This window comes from Tyto alba, unplaced genomic scaffold, assembly GCF_018691265.1.
Source record: "Tyto alba isolate M040663 unplaced genomic scaffold, T.alba_DEE_v4.0 Super-Scaffold_7, whole genome shotgun sequence".
Lineage (NCBI taxonomy): Eukaryota > Metazoa > Chordata > Aves > Strigiformes > Tytonidae > Tyto > Tyto alba.
The window spans coordinates 22,952,464-22,970,080 of record NW_024881328.1 but is presented as its reverse complement, the minus strand read 5'-3'; the positions used below and the strand labels follow the sequence as shown (position 1 = coordinate 22,970,080).

Sequence of the window (17,617 nt, the reverse complement as noted above, 5' to 3'; positions counted from 1 at the left end):
ACAATTGTAGAACCACTGTGCCATAATCACAGAGCAGCTGGGAAAAGTTTCTCTCTCACACCATTAAGCTGACTGCCTGATGCCCTCTGCTGTGAAACCCCAAATCTAGCCATGCTGTGATATCTTCATTTGAACTAATTCACAAACACCTGGATAGATGAGATCAGGTTAATTCTACTAGTTGGAAATCCACAGGCAGTAACAAAAACCTTCAAATTACTGTGTGCCAGACCTGACCTGTACCCCACATCCCACAAGGGGACAGCAGGTACATCTGTGCTTCCTGAAGCACTTTCCTTAATCTAAAAGTGTGTTGGACTGCTTCATTCCCAGCTCTGAGTGACTTTGAGCAAGATGCCCTTCATCTCAGTTTCTTCAGTTGTAAGAGAAGGAATTGAACTCTTGTCTCTATTCCAAAAGTATAGATGACTTAAAAATCTATTGACAGGAATAAGGCATTACTATTCTACTGCTGCTTCATCAGTCCAATGCAAAGGTACTATTATCAGGCAGAAATGGTGGATTATTATTTGATTCATATTTTTTGCAACTCTAATTTTTACAGCTTTTCTATTTCCATACTTCTGCCTTTCATACCATCAAAAATGCATTCCAAACAAACTTGGATCACCTAGAACACATTCTTTCTTTGAGAACTATAATAATTTAACTGGAGGGAATACGTCCATACCTAAAAACAAACTACTGCAAGATCAGCACAGACATACTTCACTTGTCTTCACTCCTGCCATCTTCCTTCCTTCTCACCCTGCATCTTAGTGTTCATGTCTACCACTTTGTCTTACTGTCCTTAGTCTTCTGCCATGCTTAGTCTTTACTTTCACCAAATATTACGGAACTGAAAACCATGTAGTGACTGGTGGTAACAACCTGCCTTTATATTTCCTTTCAAGTAAAGCTGAGAGATGGCAAACATTAGCTACTGCAATAGGATTTCCTTCCAATAAATAGTAATAATTCAGAGCTCCAGAAGCATCTAAGCTTTGAATTAAGCTAAAAAAACCCATCCCAGTGAAAGAGAAAAAGGCAGAGACTACTTGAGAAACTGAAATACTAGCCCTTAACGACAACAGGAGCTTGAAAAAGGGAGTAAGGAAACTGTCTCATCAGACAATTACTTCACATGCTCTCTCTGATATTATAATCTTCTATAGAGCATACTATTCCTAGAATTGCCAATGCTTCCCAAACAGACTTGTCACTTCACCATGGATATATATCTTTCTCACTACACTATATTTACTAAAGTTAGTGTTTACAGTTGAGAATAGCAAGCTAATAAACCCATGAACCATGGGAACCAAGGGAAGAACGAGTGGTTATCACTAATGGTATACACAGTACACTTTACATAGTGAAAGATCTTGATACATGACATCTGTAAAATCTAGCACAATTCTTTACAGGGTCAGGACTTCAAACCTGCGTAGGAGTTTCTCACCTCTATGTAAAATTGCAGCTTTTTACTACAACTGCTCATTAGAAAGCTGAAGATAACTGTATCCATTATAAATGCCCATTCATCTGTATAAAAATGTCTCGTGGAATACTCTTTTGTCAGGCACTACAATTCAGTATTTCAAGTTCATCTGTAGACAGATTCTCAGAGTCTGCATCAATGAATAAAATGTGAAAACTTACAGATTTCGTAGTAATCTTACACATCGCAATCTGTATCTTTCTGACATTTGCAAACCTCTTTTTCTTCTTAGACACTGAAATTAATGAGTTATGTCAAACGCATATCATGTTCTCAGTGACAGAAACAGTAAAATATTCTTTATGTAATAGGAACAGAATGTCACTAAACAATTGCTTAGACTGTGAAAAAACTTGATCTGCATTCAGAGAATTTAAACCTAAATGGTGCATTAAAACCTATATAATCTAGAAGATCTATTAATTGAATAACTCTGAATGTAGACTCATCAATATGAAATTCAGCCTGCAAGTCTGTATTTAAATTGAGTACCAAAACCTGAGTTTATCAAAACTAAAATGATACTTGCAATATCATTGCTAAAAATAGAAGTTACATTCTGATGATAAATGTGACCACAAATCCTGTAACTTCACATTTTTACTTTAGTACTTCCTGAACTTCTTAATTCTTTAAATCCCTCCAGTTCAAGAATGACTAATTAATTCAAAGAACCATAATAGCTATTCATTGGTTAAATAAATTTAAAAGGAGAATGTCTGTCCCTGGAGATACCATTGCTCATTTTAATTAAAATTACCATTTTGTGATGTAATGTAAATAAAGGTTATTTTATCCTTCTGCTCCAAGAACATATTAACTCTTCTATCTACCCCTAGAGATCAGTCAAGGTTTAAACTGCCAAGAAAATTATTTGTGGCATGTGAGATAATTTTAGTGAATAGGGTTCTTTAATTCATTTTAACATATAGCCTGTATTATTTCATGAACAAATTCTGAAGCACTGTATGTCTAAAATGGTGGTGGTCACAAGTTGTTATCTTAAGAGAGCAAGATCCTCTATGTTGTAGCTACCATAATATTCATAAATATTCATGGGCAATTAATAGAGTGAACTCTAAAACTGACATTTTATTTCAACATAAAAATAAACAGTGGTAAAAATATATTATTTTTAGGACCCAATCCTCCAACAACTGATGTGCTTGTTTACATGGCCTTATAGGAACAGTAAACCCTATTAATATGTAGATAAAATAAACAGATAATTAATTATTTCTCACATTATGAGCAGAGCAGCCAAGTTCTTTCATGTGCAATTACAGTAGTACAGATTAACGGGCATACACAGAATTTTACTGACTTTTTAAAAATATCTATGTGCTGCATGTATCTCAGTAGATACCAAATATAAAATTAGGCTGCTGCCAGAGACAATTTGGCTGAAATTGTGTCCTGTCCATAATTTTTTAAAACAAAGTATCTAACTCTGATTAACTATCTCATTGTAAAAATCCTCATGTGGACAACACCTTACAGTCTTCGTCTCAAGTCAAGGCCAACAATGCTGGAAATAAAAACATAAATTCACTAAGCTAAGAACTATCTTGACTCTCTCTCCATTCAGATTTTGTAAATAAAGCATCTGATTTTAAAATGCTGCTGCAATATTGTATCTTTTGGGGCAGTAGAATCATAGTTAAAAATACTGATTTAATTTCTGAAAAATATATGATTGCTATTTTAACAGTTCAGAGAGTTATCTACAAAAGTACATTGAAACTTCCAGCTCAAGCATGTTGTAAATCACTGTAATATGTGAGGAACACTTATAACAAAAATGCCTCTTGAGCCAGTAGCATTTCAAGGGATGAAAATGAAGGTTGAAAAAAGCTACAATGACCAGGTTTGGCCATCTTGGCATAAATAAAATTATTGTGTAAACAGAACTGAAGTAAAAAGTATGCTTAACCAAAGCTGCATGCTTGGCTTTTGTCAGTACACAGGTCTGGTCCACAACTTGAACCAGATAAGCTTGTTATGCAAATTATGTTAGCCATCAGGAAGGAGGTAGATAATGAAATTATTCAAAAGCTAACCACTCATCACAAGGGTGACAGGAACATCAGGCAAGGTCCTAATATATGGATAAAAGGCAGTATGGAATTTATACAATCACTGCTTTTAATTTATCATAAGTAAGCTGTCACAAGGTGGGCATCAACAAACGCATAACTAACACATATAAATGAGCCAATTATCAGTAATGGCTAAAAGGTTTGCAGTTTTATGATCCGATGTTTCATTATTTATTTTTTTCTAGAAAATCCACTAATGTAAGTCCAAGCCTCCATAAAAACATATTGTAACCTCTGCATCATAACAACTTTACTAGCACATGCCTGAGAACGAAGCAATGTCACAGAGAATTCCATTTCAGTGTTCTCTCAAAGGTAGCTACAAAACCAGCATGTTTATTACAATTGTTGCATTTCTCCATGTTAAGAGACTATGAACATCCTTCCTTACTTCATTGTGTATATTATTGTAAAAATGAAAAGCAAGATTAGAGAACCTGCAGATGTTGCTGGTGAGAGGAAGTAATTAAGCAAAAGTAAAATCAATGTGATTGAAAATATACACTTTGAGGATATCAAAAACCTAAAAGACAAGATTAAAAGCAAGTATAGCCATAAAGTACTAATGTCTGATTTTTTTTTATGAACAGTGCATGCTGAACTAAAGGAATAAGCAAACGTTAAGAAATGTTAAACTTAGTTTTTTATATTGTTCTCAAGCTCAGCAGGGACTTCTAAAAAGGAAGATACCAAGAAAGAAAAACCTGTATAACAATGCTGAGGGTTAATGTGCAGTGTTTCTGAGAAAGGAATGTAATCTTATTTACCAGGTGCCCTGACCCTCTAGAGCACAAGTGGAATATAACCCACCAGTGCTAGAGTCCCCCAGAATATAGGCTATAGTCCATAAATATTGTAAGAACAATGTTACTCTGTAATAGAACAGAATTCATCTACCACCCAGTGAATGTAATTAAACACTGATTCTGCCATAGATCACAATGTACGCTGCTGTGTAAACAAGGACATGCATTAAGGAGAAACAGAACTTGGGTCAATCTGCTCTAGAGGAAAGTACACTATTACCTACATTGGAACTGATTCTGATTTACATTGCAGTAATGATAGTAATGGCCTTCCTCTGTAGGCCAAATATTACAGTGTGCCTCACCTTCCTGCCTGATTAAAGATCTGCATAGGAAATAAGAACGTTTTTCATGGATTGTTAATAAAATTTGAATTAGTCTTTCTATTTTTAACTTCTAAAAATGGGAAGACACTACTACACAACTGACTGAAAAGGTATCATGTAGGGATATTGTACTCCACAAATAACTTGATACATTAAGGAACAGAACAGGATCAAAATGCAGATGTGCATATTTTCAAACCTATCTTGAAAAGTCAATACTGAGAAGCAGTGTTTGAAGTTTTTGGTTATTTGATCAATGCAAACTTCTCAAGGGTTTGATAATATTATTTCTAATGTTGCACAGTTTAGGCTGTAATAGGTCACAATGAAATCCTGAAGGACCCTAAAAATCACGCATAAAAGTTGATGTAAGATTTTTTAATATAATGCTAGCAACTACTAAACTGTGATTTCTTAGTTCTACTGTAAAAAGAAAAAAGTAAAGTAAAAGCATATTTTAGTTCAGTGACATTGGAATCTAGAAAGTTGGTACCATCTAGGTAACTTGTTACACTCTTGGTACAACTGGTGCTCAATTACATTTATTGGGTATATAACCTGCTGAATATTAGTAAAGTGAAAAAAAAAGCAACTATTTTCTTTCTTGTCTTTCAAATTCTTATTTTAATTGACCAGCAGTCATTCTCACTAACCTTTTTACCTCCTTGATGCAAAATTTCAATGAAAATCCATCAAGGGTATCAGGTATATTTATAAACCTGTCCCAGGTCCATCAAAGTCAAGAAGCAAATCAACTAAGGAATTCAGAGAAGCTGTGATGCAAATTACAAGAGAAGAACAAACTGTGCTGTATAAATTTAAAAAACTGAAGCACGGCCTAGAGTCTATGAAAAGAAAACTTAAGTTAAAAACCTGCAAAAGCAACAACTCCATCAACAAATTCTGGTTTCAGATTGACACATGTAGGTGTTACCAAATTAGCCATTTTTAAAAGAAAATAAAACTCACTGTGAAATGAAATGGTTGAATCCTCTGCACCATTGTTCAGGATGTAGCAAAGTAGGAGGTGGATTTCTGAAAACATAGAAAGTTTGAGGGTTTAAAATGTTAATGTTTACTGGAATTATCTCACAGATAGTCAACAAAGATGATACTGGTTCCACTAGGGAGAAACTGATGATTGAGAAAGTAATGCTCAAATTGTCTATGTGTCCTCTTCAGATGCCTGCTGGGTTTTTCTTTTTGCTGCTTGTTCACTGACAGTTCTCCTCTTTTCATGTCCTTCTCCTTTTATGTCAATACCTTTGAAGTTGGTAGTCAGCATAGCTCCTAGTGCATTTCCCAACATCTCCCTTTCAATTCAGCCGGACTCAGGAAGGATCAACTGAAACTGGAATATTAACCTTGCCATCACACTATTTCAGCCCTTTACTGCAGATCACTGACTCTGAACAAAACTTCAAGAATGGATATCTTCATCATAAGAACTACCAAACTGTCAACAATCTGTAGGATTTTCAGTCTGGATTTCAATCTGCATTCAGTTTGGATGACACTATAAACTCTAAACCTATTAAAAATAGATCTTATTTTTAAAGTGACATTTAGCAGACTATTTCAGATTACACAGTAAGACGGCCTTTCATAAGAATAATCTTTTAAATTCTGATGGGTTCCATGTTAGTTAGCATATAATTACTTTCCTTTCTGTTACTGTTACAGTTAAATTACATAAACATACAAAGCAAGAACTATAGGTCATATTAAGTGGACCAAATTTTACATGGCTCAAATTTTAGTGGACAAACCTAGAGCATGAAGTGCCCACAAATCACATATTGTATTATACTATGTTATCTTCCAGAGGTTTCTTCTGCAATTTAAGATTTTATAAGTACTGAAGTCTATTTAACTTTTTTAAATTAAACTTGCATTTTATGAAACCTTAATGATTTGTCTTTTGCTGCATTTGAGGGCTCAATGCAAAGGGTCACATATTACTGAACTGTCAGGAAAAAAAAAATCACAGTAAGACTTATTCTACAACAGAAACACTCACTAATATTCTGGATTATATCATGAATCACTTTGTTTATACCAGGGCCACATTCCACAGCATGACACTGCTTGGAATCACCTCACAAAAGAAAAAGTCAAACAGCATAAACAACATAAATTAGTGTTGATCTGCTTAGTAGTCTTGAAGTTTTCATGCATATTCATTCAAAGAGTAGTTCCATTTAACAATTACCCTCAAAAATCCAAACAAAATGGTTTTAAAAAAAATTACAATGTGATTTTGTAATAGATGGACCATTTTTGTTCATCTGTATCTATTCAAAATAAATGCAATCATCTAATTTCACTGCCGGCTGACATGTTTTCCAAGATGAATATGTTATTACTTCTTTTGTTACAGAAGACTCAGGGAACACAATTTTCTTCATGAAGTGAAGAAATTCAGAATGTTTGAGATGTGCATCACTTGCCAAATTTATCATCAGGAAAAAAATATGATTGGTTATTTTCAATGACAATAATGTTTCAGTGTTGTCTTCCATCTACCAGGCTCATGTTCATGCACATCACAGAATCTGAATTTTTACAAGCATAAAAAAACCATAGACAAGTATTTCTAGACATACTCCCAGAAAAACAAAAAAAAAGAAAACAAACCAACAAAACTTTATCAAAGAAAGGTAGACTTTAAGAACCTCTTTATAATGAGAATGGTTATCAGTCCACACATCCCACATGTATGAACTCTGCAAACAGTTGTAAGGGACAGCCGGCTGGGGTTAGTATATGTTTTTAGTCTTCATTTTGCAGGAATGATACTCTATCTGACAACTTGGATTCCTATAAGACCAACTTTTATTGTACTGTGAGGTACAGTGTATTTCTTTTTAGAATGATACTAGCACTGTCTACTGAATAACTGCTGTGAAATTTTGAATTTCACTGCAAAGTAATTTGCTTTTTCAAAAGCTCAGTTACTATTCATAAAATATGTAGTTTTGTCTTTTTTGTTCACACTGTTCTTAAAGTCTTTCCATGGTGGTAACAACAGTGCTTACAAAAAACATATGGTCGAGGCTCTATTAATAATCTCACAAGGAACCTTTAGAAAAAAAAGACACAGAGATGCTTACATTAGTTGCAGATGTTATGACGGAATCAGGTGGAATTTCATCATAGAACAGACCAGCAGAGCAGATGTCATTCAGGAAATAAATTTAGTCATTTGTGGGTTAATGATTAATGGAGAAAGTCATGTTTTTAACCACTCAGAACATGCTTTGTCCAACAGACTACTAAAGTACTGAACTCTTACTGATAGCTACTCTCTTAGAGGTAGCTAAACATGCCATGAACCAAATCAACACAACAAAGGAATCTGTAACTCTGCAGATGATTTCTTGAGCTTGATACTTTTGTATTTGATGACAGAATATACTATGTTATTCTTAGTGTCTTTGTAGTAAAAACGTAGAACTATTAGTCCTCTGTACTTAAGTCACTAAATTGATGCTTCGGGTACCTCACTAATAAAATTGAGCTGATAAACATGACCAGAACCTTAATTCATTAGCATCTATGAAGTATATTGGTTCCCCTTGATGAAAGACATTATTTAACTACCAAGTACAAAATTAGCTCACTCTTCTCTGACATCATGTCCATAAATGATTTCCAGAAAGGAGTGTAAGAGGGTCAGCTTCCTACCTTCACTTTGCCTAAGACATCTGAACTGTTTCATGGTGACAGCAGAAACACCACTGCTTCCACATCACCTCAAGAAGTGGATTGCTGCAGTAAGGACTCAAACTCAAGTTCTAGGGTAACACAACAAGCCAGATATGCAAGGGTAACTCACTTTAAGCTTTTTTTGAGAGTACACGAAGTCTTTTGCAGTTTGAAATTAATAATCCATTAAGATACCTGCAATTCATATCACATTAAAGAGAAAAGATAAAACAACTCACATACATTATCAGATGCTAAACCACAGAGAAGCAACACTTGCCTCGCCACTTCAGCTCCAAGATCAAACTAAGGCCATTTTTGATTCCAGGCTATATTAAACCAACACATGGAGTTCTATGACTTTTTTATACTTGCATCAGCTAACATCACTGTATTTCACCAACATCTGGCTGTTTCTGCAGTACTCAGAACACATTCATAGCAAAATTAAAAAGCTACCTCTTGTTAACTTGCTGACATAACTTATCCTACTCTTTTCATGTAAAATTAGGATGCTCTGCATGCAAACTTTCAATCGTCCTTGCCACATATATAAGAATCTGAAGGACAATATAGTCTTATTTTCTACTGTAAGCAATGGAAAATCTGAGAAGTAGATATGAATATTATTGCAAAAAGCGGGTATAGTTGGGCTTGTCTTTTGAAAATGTCCTCTTTTGATGCAAGATGAGTAATCAACCGTTTATTTCCCAACTTTGTGTCTTATTTCCTTTAATTCTTTCCATAATTCATAATTAGTCACAGAACTACATGCTCTATTTCCTTAGGCAGATGCATTGCTCTTGTGAGGAATTTTTCTACCCTTGTATTCAGTGCTTTCCATGGTCATACTGATGCTGTTTTTCACTGGGAGTTTTGCTTCAGTGAGGACTGCAGGATTGAGCCTGTATTAGACACCCCATACAAGAGCAGAGTGTTCCTTAGAACATGAAGACATTAGCAAGCTTATCAAGCAAGAACTGCTGCTGAATTCTGAATGATACACACACAGTTATGTGCTGGAAATATTTTAATCTGTTAAACTTTATGTGTTTCCTGTCATTCAGCCTGCCTCCAAAGTCACAGCTGGTAAAACAAAATCGGTCATTTTACCACAATAAGGCCAATGGTGCAGCTCAGTGAGCACCACTTGTCTTTTACGTTAAACTGTGAGCCTAATTACAGACCACAGATAATAGGCATTTGTTGGCAATGAGAAAACAAATATTTTAATCTTAAAATACTTCTATGACACTTTTTTTAAAAACTGAAAATGCATCTACTATTTTTTAAACTATTTCAGTAAATATAAACATACATTTGATAAACAAAAATCAATACAGGGCCTCCAATGACCAAATTGCATCAGCAGCCTACCACATTGTTTCTAATGAGAAACTAGCAGATGAACATCCAACACCTGTCACCATGGACAGGCTCTGGCAATCACAGCTCTCTACATGCATGTTGTAAATCATTCTTCTAGCAGACTGAAGAGACAATAGTTCTGTCGACAGTTGCCTGGGTTTATACATAGACAGCTTTTACATGAAATTAAATCATTCATGCATATTTCAAAAAACTAAGTGAAACAGCCATAGAAAAAGCACAAAGTCAACTATGCATAATAATTAAATTTTGCTACAAAAGGTTACATAAAACAAATGGTTTCTATTAAAATACATGAGTAATTGACATTAATTAATACCTGATAAATTCTCAGACAGATTTAAAGTCCTGCCACTCCAGAGCATCACCACCTTGGGTAATCCTCCAAAAATAGTGCTCAGAGGATTTTGTAATGCACTCGGTATGTGGCCCATTAGAATTAATAAGAGGTTTCCACTGATCTGAATGAAAAATTCAGATCCTAAATACTCTCCCTTTCATCTGCCTCCTACTAAAGGCTACCCAAGTTTGACTGACTTCCAGTAATATATTTCACCAAAGTCCACTCAGTAGGAAGCAGGGTACTATATTCAGCTCTGTAAGGTTAAGATAGAAACTCTAAGAGTTTAGGTGCCTTGAGGAGTAGAGAATCAGCACAAAATCCTCTGTGTATATGGAGGCAGGCCTTTGAAGTTGCTTTTTAGGTCAATGGAAAACTGTCATCCATCTGAATGCTGTTTCATGAAGCCTCCATGGTTGGAACCACAGCAGCACACTGCCTCAAGAGACCAAAAGATCAGAAAGAATACATGATCTACAACAAAACTGGAAGCAATGTCAGAAGCATGGGATCTGGGCAAACTGGCTCCACGTCTAAAGCAATTGTCTACCCACTGAGTTGATCTAGGGTGCTCCAAAGGCAACTGAACATCCTTTCCTCAAAATTCCTAGAATTGTGCAAGTCTTGACCATACTGGGCACCAATCTCTCTGAAGTCTTCTTAACCAGGTCTATGAGCAAGGCATTCCCATGCCTATGCAGCCTGAAAGGCATGAACTGTATGTTGAGACTGTATGTACCAAATCACAGCATATGAGACAGCTGGTAGCTCCTCATAATCTTTAGCTTCTTAGGGCTCAGCACAGTTACATAAACCTTTCTCAGGCAAGGGAACAGACTAAAGCCAGATCCAGCTCATAGTACTCTAACTATACAATCAGGGGGTACCAGAAAAATTACTCTTATTCTGTGAGAACAAAGGGTACAGCACATCCTAGGAGAAGATTCGAGGGAAAGGGGGAGTATGGTCCTGCCAAATTCAGTCTCCAGACACATCCTCAGTAGCAACTGATTCACTTCTAAATGGTTTCTCCTTTTCCACTCCCCCTCCTTTTCTCCAAAAGGACTGTTTTCTCTGTGTGAATATCTAGTTCAAAATTGTTAACATACAACTTAAAATTTTTTATCTTCTAGAATATCAAAGGCATATATCCATTCAAACAATATGTAAGTGCCTTAATTTTAACAAGGATATGCTGCTTTAAAGCACAATCGAAATCTACTAAGGGAAAAGAATCAGTTAAGAAAAAGCAGAACACAAGACATGACTGCCTCATTGCTGAAACAAAAACACTGTTCTTGCTTAAATATTTTACTATCCTTTAATTACAGAGCCAGAGTTATCCGGTATTTCCCTCCTTACTGGCATGGATGCTCTTTATTTTCCATAGGCCATACACAGTTACAGAAGTCTGGACTGAATCCAACAACATATGATAAATTTATATTGAGTTGAAAGTTAAACAGACAAATATAACTAAGAGACTGTAGGATCCTAATTACTTGAAAGGGTTGAGGGTACCAATCCACTTTTTAAGCTTTTTTTTTTTTTTTTTAATACAGGGTCCTGATCTAGTAAAATAAAAATTTGATCATCTGTTTTCACTCTTTCTCAGAAAAGAATGATGGCTATACATCTTGTAACACATAAATACACATTTGCCCCCTTTTTCTTGTGATTTTATGTGACTATTTATTTTGTTGCCACTGCTTAGCATGAGATTACATTAGATTAGCATCAGATTAACAATGAGATATGGACTAAGCTACAAAACAAATACAAATCCACAAATGAACAAAATGTCAACTACCTCTTTAAAACACACTTAAATCAAGATTTATTCACAAGTCTCCAGTTTAGAATATTTCATCAGCCAGCATAATAATGAGCAAAACTAAATGGTAAAAGGTAGTCAGTTCCAGAATTATGCACAAATCTCCTTTTGATTTTCAAGATTCACTTTATGCACTGCCAAAAGAAAAGCGTTTGAAGATTATAAAGAGGCTGTCAGAAGAAACCTTCTAAGAAACCTCCTTCACATGAGCACTACTGTGTTTCAAAATGGTATATATCTGATAAATTAAAAGTCACCTTAAAATAATGAGTACAGACAGAAATAATGTGCTAAGCACATTAAATTATTTTGAAGGTCAAATAATAACCTTCAGAAAATGTATTAAACCAAATCTTAATTATATAACTTTTTAGTTCATGTAGACAGAAAGAAAATGGTTGAAAAAGTGTTCTGCCTGGGAACATCTGGATTATCTTTGACTTTTTCTTGAACATTGCAATTCACAGGTTACTGGTTTCAGTCAGATTTGGCAGCTGCAAGGTTTCATTAGCCTTTTTCAGGACTTGACAGGTATCATTTATTTCTGTCATTTACTCTTCAGTTTCCAGTTTCAGCTTGTGGCCTCACTGAGACAGAAACGAGTATTTTATTTCAGAAATATTTTTGGATGGAGGTGGGAGCACACAGCTTTGCATTCCAGTGGTCGAGCTTCAAAACAAATATTTAGCAGTGGAATTATAATTATGCTTTGTCACCTCATTTATTCACAAAAGTTTCAGAGAGCTGAAGAGGCACTAGCAAATTAACAGCAATTGAAACAGAAGAAGTAATAGTAGAGATTTTTATTTATAACCAGTTCACATCTTTGCTGCAGTGTAGTATTTTGCTTTTCTATTAAAACCATTGTTCTGTGAATTTGCAAAGCTGGATAACGTTAGTTGCCAAAGAAATAAAAATGGGACAGTCATACTTCTGTGCCTGACTGAAATACATATGGTGTTGTCTAGACACTACACTTCTGTAGCTGGAATATTAAAATACTGCAATTACACTGGATATTTGTAGAACTGTATGGGAAAGTAAAATATCTGTTAAAATCTGAAAGTGAAAATCACATAGACAAATGTCTACGGGCAAGTCCTGAATTGTACACGTTTTAAACTCCCACTGTACATCAGCCATCTGAAGAGGCCCGAGTAGGCCGCCTGCCTGCAGGCACTGCCCAGTGGAGCAGATCCACTCTTGGAAAGCTAAAATTTGGCTCAGAGAAAGCAAGACTTAGAGGGATGCCACAAACTGTTTCTTTTAAGAAGTGGAGGAAGATTGCCAAGGTAAGAATTAGACAATTTGCAGTCTGACACAGAACCTGGTCCCACAGTTCTGTGCTCCTGCTGAGGCCTGCCTCTGCCCAGAACATACACAGCAGCAAAGGCATGGTCATACCATGGTCAGTCTGACAACAGGCTTCATATTGTCCTGGACACACAAGGTAACACAGGATACCTGTGATTTTTCCAACTCAGAGACATGCTTTTCGGGGCCCTTCTTTCCATCAAGAGTAAAATGTTTTCCCTACATTACTCCCATGAAAAGAGGGAGCTGCTTCACAGAACCACAGAAGCATTTTTGCCACTTGTGCTTCTTCTTTACCTTCATTTCTTTGTCTGACTAATTTTACTCTTATTGCCAAATAGGAAGACACCTTCTTACCCTTCCATTTCATGGAGGGGAGCCTCTTCTTAATCGATGCTTTATAGAAATACAAATAAACCTAACAGTAATCCCATAAAAGAAGTTTATTACCATATGCTTGATATGGATGGTACTGAACACGGAATTCAATCATCATGCTTGAAAAAAGGAAGCACTTAAACTCTGCATTTTCCACAGGAAACAAGGATTACTCCTTATTTGTACTTTATGACTCAAACCTTACTGTTTTCAGTTTAATCTTGTTCATAGCATTGTAAGAACTGATATTATTCTGATAGCCCTACCAGACTGGTTCAGAAATGAGTACTTATAGAGGGAATACATTAGTTAATGGTGGCATATTTCCAATGGACCATTAGGAGGTTCATTATAAAAATTCTGAAGTAATAGACTGAATAAATGCTGAAGCATAAAGAAATGCACAAGATGTGTAAGAGTACCATTTTTTAAAAAATGAATTATCATTTAAGGTAATATACTTTCTGAGCATAAGGACTGTATGTGGAATGGAATTTATTAGTTCCCTCTCCTATTGAATCCAGTAAGCTTTATTCTAAAACACTTGGATTTTTGTCTGCTTTTTAAAACAGTGGATGATCTAGGAATCCCTGTAGATCACAACTGGAGTGAAGACTAATAAACACAGAACAATAAACTTGAAGAATTTATTCATTATTTTAAAAGTCCCATGACAGCAATTCAAATAAACCCTCTCTTATCCAGAACTAAATGACAATAATATCAATAAGACTGTATCCCAATAAGCCTGTAAGACCCTATCTTAAAACTCATGCATTTCTTAAAACAATTGGGTAAGCTGTGGAAAATGCTCTGGGAAAAATATTGAGTCACATAAGCTAGGGAATCTAGGAAAGAATGAAGGTAGTTAAAATAAATTTAAGGCAAGAAACGCTAACAGTGCAAGTAACGTGTAACAAAACAATTAGTGATGCAATGACAGACAAAAAAAACCTACAAAGCTGAAGTATTAAAACATCATGGAAGATATGAAAATGAAGAGGGATGATTTTTTTTTTTTTGAGTGCAAGATTCAACCAACACCTCATGTTGAATATTATAGGGTAAGCTTTGCAAAGAAGTATCTCCTAGATAAGTTACCATATCCAGAGAAAAAGAAGAATTTAAAGGAGTGGTGGTAAATGACAGACACAGGACAAGGGAGTATTCTGAATGTAGGAGGCAACATCCTGGCAAATGGAAAGACAAGACAATGTCAAGATTTGGAAAAATATCAAAGGAGTAAAAAAGTGAGAAGAGCAAAAATTAACAATGAGAGACAAAAACAAAGATGAAGACAAGCAAACCAAAATCCTCAAAGGCAAAAATAGTATATTCTCGCAAAAAAAACCTCCAAATCTAACCCCACAAGCACCATTCATTAAATACTTAGAGAGAATCAGAGAACAGAAGTGAGAAAGCAAGAAGGCTAGTGGATAGATAATTAAAATATTTAAAATAGGATAGTAATGAAACATGGAAGAAAGAAAAGAGCTGACAGAAATCATTCTGTGTGGGGAAGAAAGCATTGACATTTGGCATGGGGAGATGAAACAAGAAAATAACCAAGGAATACAATCTAGGAAACTGAAATACAATACAAACAAATTGTGTCTACCACAGAAGGCACACTACCATATGATAGTCTGCGCATCCAGGAATGGGTAAAAACTGCAAAGTAGCTGGTGGTGGGGGAATGCAGAAGGAATACATTAAAATAAAGAAGCAGCTATGAGAAAATCATGTTGTTAAAACAAAAAGCAAAACTTCAGTGCTCTGAAAATTTAAGTGCCCTGAAAATTATTAGATTTTTGCCATTGGGAAAGGCAATCTTTTGTGGGCATCAATCAGAACCATGGCATAAACAATGTATAGAATGCAACAGCAGTAAGTGTTGAGGATACACAAATGTCTTTTACCTGTCTTTTTCTATAGTAAATATCAAGACACTGAATGAGAATCTGAATCATAGCGTTTTTTTACCTCTAAAACATTTAAAAATATTAGCTATTTATGTTCCAAATCAAGTCAGGTGGTATCAACAAGCAAGCACCCTATTTCCTCAACAAATCTGGGAAAAAACACATTTGTGTCCTTTTGGAAAGACTGGAATTTTCTGGCACCTAACAACAATAAAACTATATAGTCATGACTTCTCTGATTTTTCTTGAGTTCTGAGTTTTGACACAGCTCTACTGAGATCCTTCCAACTGAACAGACCAAGAATGTAAATTTTCCTCAAAGGGAGCTCTCACAAAGAGCATTTACTGTATGTGTTTGACTTGGTGGTAACTGCATTTGTGGAGTCTTGAAAAAGTCATAATAGGTTCTGCAAGACTTGAATATCCCATACAAGAAACAACTACATCAAAAAAAAAAAAAAAACAAAAACCCAAGAAACAAAACACAAAACATCCAAAACTTAAAAATAAACCAGCTGAGAAGTAACATATTTATACCAATAAAAATACAGGGTATAATATGGAACACAATTCTTCCTTCCTTCATTTCCTCTCAGTAATTAATTATGAGGAATTAAGAGGTGATTATGTACATGTTGAGATGACATGAGAACTCAGTTTTAAATAACATACAGAATGGCTAAACATTGAAGGAAATTACACTTTCATCAAGTCAGATCTCTGTTTTTGGTCCAATGTAAGAGGTTTTCTGTTCTTTTTGTCTCCCTAGACAGCTCAAGCAGATGCTGCCTGTAAAAGTCTGACACGTTTGCATGCTGGCAACAGATCATGGATCATCAACTTGCCCAATAAAGCTATCTTATTGTAATTCAGAACATCTTTACCCAGGCATTTGTTCTAATATGTGAACAGTCTGATAAGAGGGAATCTGATATAATCTATACTATGAATGAAGAAACTTAGAAGTTACATTTGGCTAATTTAACCACGCTAAACTGCGTAAAGTCAAATTACTTTAGTTAGCCAGGTAGAAAGACGAAAGCTGTTAGTGCTGGTTTTTTGCTAATGTTCTCAGAAACTATAGTTTCTGGATGTCAAAGCACAGATTCCAACTCAAGAGGAGAAATATTCTTTTCCCCTGTCTTCTCAAGCTACTGAGGCAACATTTTCACAGAAAAAAAACATAAGTACTCTTTCCAAAAGCACAAGAGTTGCTTCCCCTGTTCCCATAGACTTATCTTTTAATTTTTTTGTAAATACAACTTTCAGTTATTGCATCTCATAATTCATTTGACAAGTAGATTAAAATGCCAGTCTTAAATACCTTATCCTCCTGGAGTTAATCAGGTTTATGTTCAAGTTGCCCCTAATATTCTTTTGGATAGACTATAAAAAATATTGTCATTGAAAAAATAAACCAAATATAGTTATCTTTAAAAATAATTATATTCCTCCTGGAAAATTCACTTGGTTTTGATCAGTTTTACTAGCTTCTTCAGTCTTCTAACCTAGTTTTATACCCTTTTTATGCTTTCAATGCTATTTTCGAAGGCTTACTAACAACACTGGACAAATTAGTCCAGCAATTCTCTCATTCAGGCTGGGTAAGTTAGTGAATTCTGTTTACTATTTGAATTCACCCTTATACACCTGCAGGGATAAAGTGAACCTTTTTACCACAGCACAAACTGGAAAGAACTTCAGGAGTCTCTAATCCAACCTCCTGCTCAAAGCAGGGTCAGCTATAAATTCAAGGCAGATTTCCCAGGGTTTTATCCACTCAGGTCTTCACACCACAAATTCACTTTCAGTCAATTTTCAACAAGGATTTTTAAATTATCATCAAAGTCAGCACTTTGAAACCCATCCCTTGAACATGGCCTTTGCTTTATATCCCTACATGCCAAATATCACATTTAGCACCATATAAATACTGATGCTATCACAGAACTGACTTACAGACCAATTCACCATTATTTACCACTTTCTTCCTCCTTTTT

The 17,617-nt window shown here is 35.2% G+C and overlaps 1 protein-coding gene across 1 annotated transcript in view; it reads right to left on the bottom strand.

Annotated features, from left to right (window-relative positions):
• The window catches only part of MYO3B (myosin IIIB), a 206,031-nt gene that overhangs the window by 126,062 nt on the left and 62,352 nt on the right, over nt 1–17,617 (bottom strand). The window contains exon 9 of the mRNA XM_032989705.2: nt 5,702–5,767. Within this exon, the coding sequence (XP_032845596.2) occupies nt 5,702–5,767 (66 nt within the window). The remainder of the gene's footprint in view (nt 1–5,701; nt 5,768–17,617) is intronic.